General features: G+C 31.5%; 2 protein-coding genes across 2 annotated transcripts in view; one reads left to right on the top strand and one right to left on the bottom strand.

Moving 5' to 3' along the window:
* LOC108750093 (hydroxypyruvate reductase) overlaps positions 1-6,602 on the top strand; it is a 10,258-nt gene extending 3,656 nt beyond the window's left edge. The window contains exons 3-7 of the mRNA XM_018489341.1: positions 2,730-2,881; positions 3,431-3,783; positions 4,349-4,567; positions 5,147-5,578; positions 6,004-6,602. Of these exons, the coding sequence (XP_018344843.1) occupies positions 2,730-2,881; positions 3,431-3,783; positions 4,349-4,567; positions 5,147-5,578; positions 6,004-6,248 (1,401 nt within the window). The 3' untranslated portion in view covers positions 6,249-6,602. The remainder of the gene's footprint in view (positions 1-2,729; positions 2,882-3,430; positions 3,784-4,348; positions 4,568-5,146; positions 5,579-6,003) is intronic.
* A 900-nt stretch (positions 6,603-7,502) lies between these two features.
* On the bottom strand, positions 7,503-9,371 carry LOC108750094. Its single transcript, XM_018489342.1, has 5 exons — positions 9,092-9,371; positions 8,335-8,440; positions 8,019-8,219; positions 7,732-7,938; positions 7,503-7,648 (listed from the first exon to the last, which is right to left on the bottom strand). Exons 1-5 carry the CDS (start codon positions 9,256-9,258, stop codon positions 7,592-7,594), a joined length of 738 nt encoding a protein of 245 aa, XP_018344844.1. The 5' UTR covers positions 9,259-9,371; the 3' UTR covers positions 7,503-7,591.
* Between the last annotated feature and the right edge of the window lie 3,321 nt (positions 9,372-12,692).

Below are 12,692 nucleotides of genomic sequence, written 5' to 3'. Positions count from 1 at the left end.
AAAAAAAAAGAAGTAAACAACCACAAGGATCTATATAGCAAAAGTTATTTATTTAAAATATATAATAACTCGTTAACAAAATAAACGAAATAAGTTTAAATAAATGACTTTCGTAGATCTTGCGTGTGGTTATTTATTCTCTTTTTTCATTGTTTATATTTGTAAAGTCATATTATAATTATTAAATGTATGTATTTCTATATAAAAGCAAATGCAGAAGTGTTTGTGACTAAAAATTAAAATGTGTTTTATCATAGATAGGCTATTCGTTTTCTTTCACACGCTAAGTCAATTCTACCAATCAAGTACTATCTGCAAATTTTTTTTTATTTTTTTAAGCGCATCCGATTGTCGATAAGCCGATTAAACTTACATAAGGATGGAGTTCTGTTTCGTCAAATTAATATGGTCATCACATGCTCCTCTGCGTGCAAACAAAATATAAATAAAATTGTCAAAATCACTTTCTTTTAAACGTAAGCGTAAATAAAAGAATATTAATAATTATATTTAATATCTATTATTATTTTGGTTATTTAAAAGAGTAAATCTAATTACAACGGTTTTGCAAAAGTTTAAAAATTTATTTAGATGTAGATTTAAAAATAATTTTCGACCAGAAATAATTATAGAACGCTTAAAAGTAATGCTGCGAGAAGATTTAACATTCTATCAAGTTTAAACGTCCTACATACCTATACTTAGATAGTCCAAATAAAATTATTTTCAAATTCATATTTATAACTAAATTTTTTAATACTTCAGCAAAATCATTCTTTCCGTATGTTCGCAATCCATCTTAAGGCAGGACGTTTTTGATCTAATGCAACCGTTTTATATAAGCATAGTATGCAAATGCAAGTAGCATGTGGGACGTATCTTGATCTCTTTTTCTCTACCTTCTCCGTCTCTTAGTTTCTTTCGATCCCTGTTTGTTTGTTTTTTTTTTTTCCTATTAATTACTCGTGTTCGAGCCGGCGATCCGGTTATATCCAGTTGACTCGGCTGCATATACCGGTTAGCGACGGGTCGTTGTATCACCGGTTTTGTCTGCATGTGCTGCATACATGGCATGGGTGCACACATAGGCGCCTATACATGGAGCTCTGTACCTTCGCCATTCCTATTTCTCAATAGATCTATCAGGTATTCCCGCGTTCCTTCTACGTTCAATTTCTTCTCTCTACCTGCCACTTCCCATTTCATTTTACAGAAAATCCAAGTGTAACTGTAAAATAAAAAGCATCTCAAGCGACCTGTGTCGCGGAATATATTCGGTGTAACATAAGCTAGAAAATAAAAAGAAATTACGCAGCTAAGAAACCATACAGCTGATAATTCGAGTTGGATCAAAATTGGAGATTTTATAAAATCTCTCTCAAAATAGGTATACATAATGTGGACGGGAAAAGAAAATTTGAAGTAAACAGCGAGTAGATTGAAATAACAGGAAAAGAAAATTTTCTAAATGTAGTTCTATTTATAATGATCGAAGAGAGAAGATGGAAATTATGTACGAAAAAAGTGAATCAATTGGAAAGAATTGTTATATAGAAAAGATATTTAATTTGAGAAGCTGTGAATTTTTAATTGTCAAAATTGGAGAATTAGCAAAATTCTTCTTGTCATTTGCATTTCTTTTGTATTTGTTTGAATTTTTTCTCGTAAAAAAAAAAGAATTAAAGATTATTCCTTATTTATAAACTAATATAAAAAATATCTCTTCGCAAATATTAATCGGTGCAGGAAATTTTCTTTTAAACGTGTTCAATGTATATTACATAATGTCGTTTTCGGCAGTGACCTTCTGTATAAATGTGCACCGATTTGATGAAAATAATGTCGATAGACGCCTATGCGACCACATGTTATCCTTATCTCCATTTTTATCCGTGGATAATTATTACTGAAGCCAGAGCTGATTAGGCATGGAATACATTTCTACTTTGCGCAAGTTTAGTAACCAGTTTGCACAAGTTCACAAACAGTAGTCTCCATAAGCAATGAGTTGAATCATATTTCCTAATCATAGAACCACAGATATAATTCAGGTCTATGCATCTCTTTCCACTTATCGCGTTTGATGCAAAAATAGAAAAATACAAATTCAGAACATACTTTTTAAAGAAAACCAGAAAGATCCGGGGCAATTCGATAAGATCTAATTTTACTTTCATGACATATTGAAAAGCATGAATAAATTTGATCGACTCGAAACTCGTACGGAACTTAATATTATAGATTCTTGATATCTATATAAACGCTTTCTGTATTAAAAAATATGCAAAGCGATTTTTTATTATTACGTGGAAGCTTGCTGCATCTTGGTCGACTTGAAACTCATATATAATCTAATATATATAATAATATAAATTCTTGATATGAATATTCTTTATTAAAAAATATACGAAATGATTTTTTATTACAATGTGAGGACTCGCTGCATTTTTGCCACTAATATCTTTAAATGGTTGTGATTGGCAATTTTAACTCGAATTAAATGGCTTAAATAAATTCCAAAATTTACTTTTGCGTTTGAAAAAATCATATAACAAAAGTAAATATACATATATTTCTAAATTGCAATGATCCCGAATTTATCGCTTCTTGCTTTTTCAATATAGATTCATTAAACCAAACTACGATTTACACTAAATAAAATTTGAACTCATATTTTTCAATTTTTCTTGAACAGAAGATGAAAATGTATATTCTTTTTTGTTCAACAGAATCACGATGCTCTTATCGTCCGATCTGAGACCAAAGTTACGGCAGATATTTTTACTGCTTGCCCAAATCTCCGCGTTGTTGGACGAGCTGGTACCGGCGTCGATAACATTGATCTTCAAGCTGCCACACGTAAAGGAGCGATTGTATTAAAGTACGTGTGCGATCTCATACTTTTGTCTATAAAAATTGGTTTTATAATGAAATTAGGCAGTAGAATAGATTTCTTATTAGGAGGCAATTTGGTTTAATAGCTCTTCTCAAGTGTACATCAATCTTAAGCGTAAAACTTCCATTTGGCGTTTGGCGTTTTGGAAAAAAAAAGATAAAAAACGATTTGAGAAGAGCTGCGGTTTAAAACTCTGCCTCTCAATCGAAGCTACTTTTTTTCTCGTCTGAAAGACTTTCAGAACAGTTTTCCAATAATTTGTGATATAACAGGTTTGCTGGTACAGGTTTGCTCATCAAGCAGTAAAATAGAATTTCTTTTATTCGATTAATTAACGCCTATGAGAATTATTTAATTAAATTAATCTTGAATTATATCTTTATCTCTGTAATTGAGACCAGTTTTACAGTAGCACAGAAAATAAGCGATTAAAATAAATCAAAATAGATTAAAATATCACAATGATTTCGTGACAGAACCTACAAGCAACAATTACAATATATCACGTAATTTTATTGTTTTTAATCATTGCAGCACTCCGGGAGGCAATAGTATTAGCGCTTGCGAGTTAACATGCGCCCTGATCTCCGCGCTCGCGCGCAATGTCGCGCAAGCTGCACAGTCGTTGAAGGAAGGTCGATGGGACCGGAAATTGTATTCTGGATACGAGCTGTCCGGCAAGACCCTCGCGATCCTCGGGATGGGTCGAATAGGCCGCGAGGTGGCTCACAGAATGCAGAGCTTCGGCATGAATATCGTTGCCTACGATCCGTTTTTGACGGACGAGATCGCCGCCCAGCTCGGCATCAGGAACCTCAGCACGGAGGAAATATGGCCCATCGCCGACTATATCACCGTACACACACCGCTCATGCCTGAAACCAGAAGTACGAATCGTTCGATCTGAAGCTGCGAATTTTTTAGCCGAATAGAATCGATTCAAAACACTTTTTCTACCTGAAAAGAAGTTCTTTTTCTTAAAAGAAAATACTCAAAAACTTTATCTCGAAGAGAATTCAATCGTAAAAGAACAACGTAATATCATCCATGCCGATTTATTAAAAATTAATTACTAATTGGTAGAAGATATTTTTTTATACTATGCAACTCTTATATTTTTAAATTGATAATAACCGATAAAGAGTAATTTTAATTCATAATAATTTTATAACTGCAATTGTAAATTAATACATATAGTAACTTTAGTTAATATTAACTTTTGTACAGCTATACACATATACATACGTATAAAATATAAAGTTATTATTAATTAAAGACTGTAAAAAAATTATCGATTGAAATCTGCACTCGTTATACTATATAAGAGATCTTAATAATTCTTTATTTCAAAAAGAATTACGTGTGTTAAAAATAATCGTGTAAAATCATACCTTATATATTTATAATATAGTATAAAAGAATGCGTGTATGCTTAGTCGTGCATATTTGCAGATTTGATCAACGTAACAACCTTGGCAAAATGCAAGAAAGGAGTGTATATCGTTAATGTTGCACGTGGTGGCATTGTTGATGAGGAAGCTCTTTTGAATTCATTAAAATCCGGTCATTGTGGCGGAGCGGCTTTGGATGTCTTTGTGGAGGAGCCGCCGAAGAATACAATCACCTTAGAACTTATCAAACATCCAAAAGTTGTTGCAACACCTCATCTCGGTATGTACATATAATACTTTATTTAATTTATATATGTCGCAAATATTATTAAATTAAAACGATAACTTTTTAATTAGATCATTTCGACGTTAATCTCATGATCCTTTATATTTCATCAGCCTGTTTAAATATAATAGTAATACAACTTAACATGTTGCTCATTTACTACCCAGCGACATGATTCGAAAATTGAATTTTTAATTGCGTGTAGAAACGAAACAGCCAAGAGCATAATTAACTCAGACAACACATTGTTTGATTTTATAATGTCTTTTAGATATCTTTTAGATATGTATGTCCCAAAAGATGTTATTATGATGTAATAATTAATGATATATGCTAAATAATAAACTTTTATTTCTGCAATCATTAGTTATTACATCAAAATTGCATTCCAAAATTAAAATACATAGTTTTCACAATTTCAATTTTTGAATTTATTTTCTGGAAAACTATTTTTGTTTTTAGCTGTATCATTAATTGTAGCAAATGAGCGATATTCTCTCCCATATCTTTCTTCAATTTTAAATTGAACAATTCAATATACAAATAATGGAATTAGCGGTTATTTGATTATAGGTGCTAGCACGGAGGAAGCTCAAGAACGAGTAGCAGTAGAAATTGCACAACAATTCTTGGCTTTATCTGGCAAATCAACAGAATACGCCGTCACTGGTATCGTAAACGCCCCGGTCTTATCTGCCGCTATGACGGCCGAGAACGAACCTTGGATCGAATTGTCAAAGAAATTGGGTCAATTAGCCGGTCGCTTCCTCAAGGGCAAACTAAATACAGTAATTCACAGCCGCACCGTGGGAAATGGCATGCAGGACAAAAAATTCATACACACAGCCGTTCTGGTCGGCATATTAACCGGCCAGACAAAGAATGGCTTGAATCTAGTTAATGCGCCCACTCTGGCGCAAGATATTGGCGTAGAATTGCAAGAGGGCCACGTCGAAGATGACCATAAAGCAGTCATCGTGACAGTTGGAGAACATATTATCAAAGGTAATACTATAATTTAATATTGTGGAAAAAATTAGATTTTAATTCAAGGAATCTGTGAAGTTAACACTCCACTTTCAGAAGGCGATTAATAAAGATTAGAATTAAGACCGAAAACAGAATTTTAAACCGTAGAAATTGAAAATATTTCCATTCGACAACTGACACGTATATTGCTAGAAATTCTTTTATTTTTGTTGCTATCATTAAAAAATTTCAAATTTTTAATTAAGTTTCTTGAAAAGCTATCTAAAATTCCAGCTATCTAAAATTTTTCGAAATTCTTAAATTAAAATTTTTAACAATTTTTTATTGCGCATTATGTTTTACGTAGTAATATCTATGTTATCAAATAGAACGAAGTACATATATTCTGAATCATCTTCAATTGAACATTACATTACAGTGATGTCATTGTGTAATTACAGGAACCGTGCGTGACAATCAATCGCTATTGCTCGCTTTGGACGACGCAGTCTTTAGCAATGGCATCGTGCTCAGAGACTACATTTGTTTATATCGGGCGAATCGTGTACAAGATCTCGCCAGTATCGTAAACGTTTTCTCGTCAAAAAGCATCAATATTCACAATTTGAATGCCAATAGCAGCTGGGTCATCATTCACACCGATCAGCAGGTCTCAATTCAAGTGGACGAAATTGAGAGCTTTTGAGCGCAATTGCGTGCTTCCAAGAGAGATATACTGACAATGAGTGATCCTTGAGAAGAGACGGGAATGTAAACCCCGAATTTTGAAGAATCCAGTATTGTTCAATTGCTAAAAAATGTGGGTTCTTGGGAAGGAGCTTACTCTAGAAATACGTGTCTTTTTAATTATGAAACTCCATTTATATAATATATCATTATTTATTATCTGATTATCAAAGTAGATGAATGAGAAAAGCTAGATAAATCAACATGTCTAATACATATTACAAGTATTTAGTTTTCTTTTAAGAAACAAATTATATATAAAAAAATATAAGTGTGACATGCTCTTAGTTTCATCATAAATAACAACATATATATGTATTAATTAGCTATTATATATTATTAATTAGCAAATAAATTGTTATACTTTTTACATACGTATGCATGTAGAAATGTAAAAAAAAGTATATAAAATGTGTCTATAGAGGTATTTATATTTTTATATTATTAGAGACTTTGTTAATAAAACATCACATTTTATCAAATCACCGTTTCTGTGTCATTACTGACTATACAAGGGTCTAAGCGTCTATATACAAACGAACAATAGCTTGTATAAAACAGATAAGAATTCTACTCTAAGTATAGAAAAAGTTGATCTTTAATAGGTTCACTAATGTTAGTAAAAATTTTATAAAAAATATATTTATGGAGAAAAAATGCTCATGGAGAAAAATAGCATATTCATAGAAATGTCCGATTTTAACGTCTAGGCCCTTGCAGTCAAAATATGATCCTACAAACATACATCATTAATATTATCTTAAATAATCGCTTTTACCGTTATTTTTCCAATATAAATTGTACTTTGAAACAAGAACATCTAATGTTCGGAGAGACCAACAAGTTCTTTGGGTGTATAATTCAATCTTCAGATGTTAAGTATACAGTTTGCAACAATTGTACACAAATAAATTGATTACGCATCAAATTAAATTGAAATGTCTATCTCATAAAAAAATAATATTGGACGTTGCGTAATGAGATATCACATCTTTCAATGTATATACACTGTGTTCTTTAACATGATAAACAAATATCAAAAGCAACAGAAATATCGAAGTTGAATATAAAATATAAGTAAACTGAATGCAAATAATTTATCAAATTAATTTACACGATGGATATTCTTAACTATTATGAACTCTGTTAAGAGTTAAATATATAAAATCTTAAAGTAATACAAACAGAAATAGGAGCGGAAAAAATATTTGGAATACAAATGGACTATTTATAATATACTAAATTCAGATAAAATTTGGGCGCTTAATAAATATGAAATCGGATCAGTTTAACAAAAACGTATTATATTCTCTCGTAACTGTCCGCTCGACAACAATTGAAGGCAAAGACGACGCCATCCTACAAAAAGACAGAACAATAATACTCTTGATTAAGTAGAACTATAATCATTTTACTATTGTAGAAGTATCGTGGTCACTTACTCTGACTAGCGAAGGAAGTTTGCACCAGAATTCGTGATTAGGCACCATCTCCCAGCCTGTAGCTCCTCTCAATGCTTTCAGCACTATGATACCACCAATGAAATATACGCCAACACTGACAAAGAACAGAATAACTAAAAGGGAACCCGTAGATAATCCCATTTCTCGTTGTAATTTACATCCGTATGGCGAAACCAGCTTAAAATTCTGCAAATATTATTAGCAATTAATTAACTTGTACATATCATCATAATAATAGACAATATTATTGCTATTTTCATACTTACATATGATTTATTGCTAATAGAATCAAGTGCAAAACTCGTTTCTTTGTTTCCCATATAGCATACAATGTTTATTATAATTTTAGTGTCATTATGGAGTATTTCAAAAATTGGAAATTTGTCATCCAATAATTTCATTCTTGTTTCTTTTATTGTCCCAGTAGTTAATACTGTTTTATTGACATTATTGTGCAGTATACATAACTACAAGAACATGATATTTATTTGAGAGATACCATAAAGAAAGAAACATCAATACATAATGCAAATAATGGAATAATGCAATTTTTAAATGGATCAAAACTGCTTTAAATCTTACTGATACATTTTCCGTAGAGCAATTTGCCTTGTTCTCTATCGTCATATTTACATTTGTGCATGGATGAAAATAGACTGTATAATTATCACTTTTAGCTGAAAATGACCTAAAAATTAATTAATTGATCAATTAATATTCTATATACTGCACTGTTTTATAAATATTACATATACTTTAAACAAACACAGAAAATATTAAGTATACAATACATGTTTAAATCTTTATAGTGTTTTTCTCTGAGAAAACTAATGCAACACTGAGTGCAATTGAATACAAATCAATTTATATATTTTTAGTATTCATAAATAATTTAATTACATATTCTTTTAATTACATTTTTTTTCTTTGTTGTCATGAAAATCTCACAATGTTAAAAGAATTAAATTATTCACACTAAAAATAAGTAAACTGACTTGTGCTTAATTGCGGTGTTGCACTATAATTTTCCCAATGAAAAACTAGCTATTAAATAACAGAGATATAAAAATATCAAATATGTTCTATCTATAAAAATAAAAAAAAAATTAAATAAATAACTAAAATTCTAAAATGGCACAAAGACTAATAGGATTAAAACATTTTATTCATTGTTATTTAATCAATTACTTCAAAAATTTTTCCATGCAAAGGGATGAATAATTAATACTAATATTTTTTTTCTTTTTCTATAGGAATTATAAGATAATGAACATATTGTAAGACGTAAAAATAAAGAGAAGCCGGAAACTGGACGGAGGTTAATAATTAATCTACCAACTTTGCGTCGAGGGCGGACAAATTGTAATAATAGCCGTCCGGCAACGAGCAAGTGCAAGGTGCCTCCTGTACGCATTCTGATGACGTCGTGTCGCAGAAGAATATCAAAAATAACGACAGCACGATAAACGTCGCATTACTACGGCACATTTTTGTTTTCGTTGACATTCGCACTCTTGACAAGTCATACGATGATCGCGATACATTCCCGAAAAATAGATGTCGTTCGTACAATGTGATATCAATGCAGAGATGCTGTTCTGTAACTGTTTTACACGCTTACCGATAGTCGTCGGTGTTGTTGCGCAGCTTTTTCACCATATAAAATATCTGCGCAACGACACCGACAACTGTCGATAAGCGTGCAAAGACAGTTACAGAATAGTGCCTCAGATGTTAATAAAGGAATTTGTAATTACAATAGTTAGATAAGTCATCAGACATTTTTATCGACCGTAGGTCGATTAATGTTCTATCTTAACAAATTACCGACTTTATCAAAGATCTAAAAAATGAACATTGAATAAATAAAAATGAATAAATAAAAATTCAGGATTGAAAAGGATTCATTTGAACATTCATAAATCCGTATTTTAGAAAATCTGAACACATTTTAATCCATTTCAATATATTCTCGTTTGCTGAGTAGTTTATTATTATTTGAAATATAAATATTAGCACATATGTAAAAAAAAGGATGTAATATAACTTTAATGTTAATACTTTTAAGCGAAATAAACATCACGAGGCATGCAAAATTGCAGAGACGAATATTTCTGATCCACAGTTTGTGAATGTAGCCCGATTATACGAACCACCGACGAGATTAATACTAAATATTAAAGACCGTCAACCCTGAGCAAATTTTTTCGGCAGTATGAAAAGAGCTCCAAAGGCTCGGAGATAATTAAAGAATACTGACATTATCGACAATTGATATAAATTTGTTATAATTAATAAATATTTTATATAAAAATTTTATAGGTTATTAAATTCATGATTTTTTTATTACATAAATGTTCCATAAATAAATATGCATACTTGTAAAGCTGTAATATCCTATATATTGCAGAAAAATTACAATTTTTTTCTCAGCAGTTATCATCTCTGTTGATAATCAAACTTTGACGATAACGCTGAAATTTAAAAGAAAAATCGAGTATTATTAAGTTCTAAATGCATAAATACGTCTACTAAACTAATAAATCATAAAATTAGTACAATATTATCAGTTTTTAATTCTTAATTACTTCAATATTCACAAGAACGCAAACTCCCGTAAAGATATTGGTCTTTAATAATATCTCATCGGAGTACAAACCAAATATCGATTTATCATCTGCAGCTTTAAAAAGTGGACATATGTACTCTCAAAAAAAGGATCTTGTTACGTAATTTCCATACACTTTGTCAAGGAGCAATAATGCGCGGCAGCATTTAGCGGTTGTTTTCTAAAGTCACTAAATTAACAAAAGTATCACGATGAGAAAATTCACTAAATTAGTTGGAGCCAAAATGGCATCAAAGTGCTAACCTCATTCTGTTAAAAGGTCGGAAATCCATACAAGGGTCTAGAAGAAGAAAAAAAAGAACTTAATTTTATTATTATCAAAAATGTCCAATTGTTGTATTGAAAATTGCAAAAACTGCAGCGAAAAAGGCTAAAGTTTTGAATAACTCACGTCATGGAGCCAAAATGGCAGCAGTTCACAATACTTTGTTCATCTAGTGACTTTAATGACTCCGGCACACCAGGGTTTTTATTCTTGAGCACATACAAATAAACTTTGCATACGAAAATGATTTCTTAACTGTGAATGGTCGATTGTATACGGAATTGCTGTTTTTGTATGCAATATTTATTCAAGAATAGGGCCCCAAAATATCAATTATGAAAACTTTACCCCTAGGATAAAAAGTGAAAAATAAAAAATTTCTCCATTAATTTTAATAGTAAAAATTTTCACTTTCCATCCTAGGGATAAAGTTTCATGATTGATACCCCACGCAATGTTCGTCGCGCGTGGCACGCGATATCCAATGAGTACAGCTTTATTAATATTTTCATTCTAAAGGTATACTCTCATTGGATATCGCGTATCGCGCTGTGTGCCAAAGTCATAATTCGTAGGAAACTGACCAATTCGAATATTCTCCTTATATTTGATTGTGATTGATTGGTTTCCAACTTGAGACTCCACGACCGTCTACGACTTCTATGTAGAGAACCTTTTACAGGTTTTGGGCCGCCAGGCGTCATGTCCTCTTTTAGATCTCTCAAGTTTCTCTCAGTTTCTCTCTGATAGTAGGCATAAAAATCTGGAAGAATCTTTAGGAGACAATGTTTAAGAATTTACAGTTACAATCAAACGACAGAAGAATGCTCGACTGTAGTTGGTTCTTACATTCTGATTCGGTTCTTACATTAAACCCTCGACGAAAACTAGTACCGGGATTCATAGTCCTTTCTTGAGAAATGAGGATTCCTTGTTTCTTATTTCACATTTCATAAATCTTCCTTGACCAAACAAGAAGCCTTATTAGCTTCCTTTTCTCAAAGAAAGTTACGAGTTTTCTTGAGGAGAAAATGCAGCCTTCATAACCAATCAAATCACCAAATTGAGTTCATACCGGTCTTTTTATTTTCTTTTTATTTTTTTTATAGTTTTTAATTTAGATCTGTCGAATCGATAATTATTTCCAATAGTTTTTTTTTTTCGAAAATAAACTGCGTCAAAAGTATTTTTTCCTTCTTCGTATAATAAGCATTATGACAAATTCGATTGGACTGATGCATATTAGAGCCGTTACTGATTTAATTTGAGTATAAAAATAAAATACAAATATTTCGAATTATGAAATATATATTTTATCTAACAATACAATAAAATATATTGAGTATTTTACAATTTAATCAATTTCCATGTTTATTTAAAAATATATTTACGTTATTTTGTGTATGTACGACAGTTTTAATGTGCATCAGTGTGCAGTGAGTGCGTCCAATCAAATTCGCTATTAGTTTTATTTTTGTCCATTATTGTTGCAAAATGTGCTTAATCACAACTTTATTTAATTAACAATGCCTCTATAACCATTATTATTCGTAATTCATAATATTAGATTTGCATATATAATATATAATATTATGATACATACTGCCTTCAGTAGATTATTAAAATCCCTAAAATATTCCTTCCATCGGGAAGGTAGACTTGAGATCCATTTATGAAACAAGAAAGCCTTGGAGAATCGAGGAATCTTTCATGGAGGCTTCCTCTATCTTTAAAATAAGGAAAGACTATGAATATGAGTAGGCCACTGATACGAAGCAAAATCCTGTTTTCTGATTGGTTGCAGAGCGTCGTACGACGCAAATCCGAATCCAGTGTGAATCCAGCTACAATTCTGATTGGCTGTTGCTTTTCTGCTTTCCGCTTTTCCATCAAGAGGTGCATCTGATTGGCATATTCCGTTAGAACTAAAAATATAGACCAAACAGGTACAAAAGCTCACTGAGCGCTCAGTGAGCGATCGTGCTTCTGCACTTAATGTGTGAACGCGCCCGCAGCCTGAGCGGGGTGTCGTTCTAAATGCACCCT

This window comes from Trachymyrmex septentrionalis, unplaced genomic scaffold (assembly GCF_001594115.1).
Source record: "Trachymyrmex septentrionalis isolate Tsep2-gDNA-1 unplaced genomic scaffold, Tsep1.0 scaffold32, whole genome shotgun sequence".
Taxonomy (NCBI): Eukaryota; Metazoa; Arthropoda; class Insecta; order Hymenoptera; family Formicidae; genus Trachymyrmex; species Trachymyrmex septentrionalis.
Note: the sequence above shows the minus strand (reverse complement) of the source record. Positions and strands in the feature narration are given on the sequence as shown.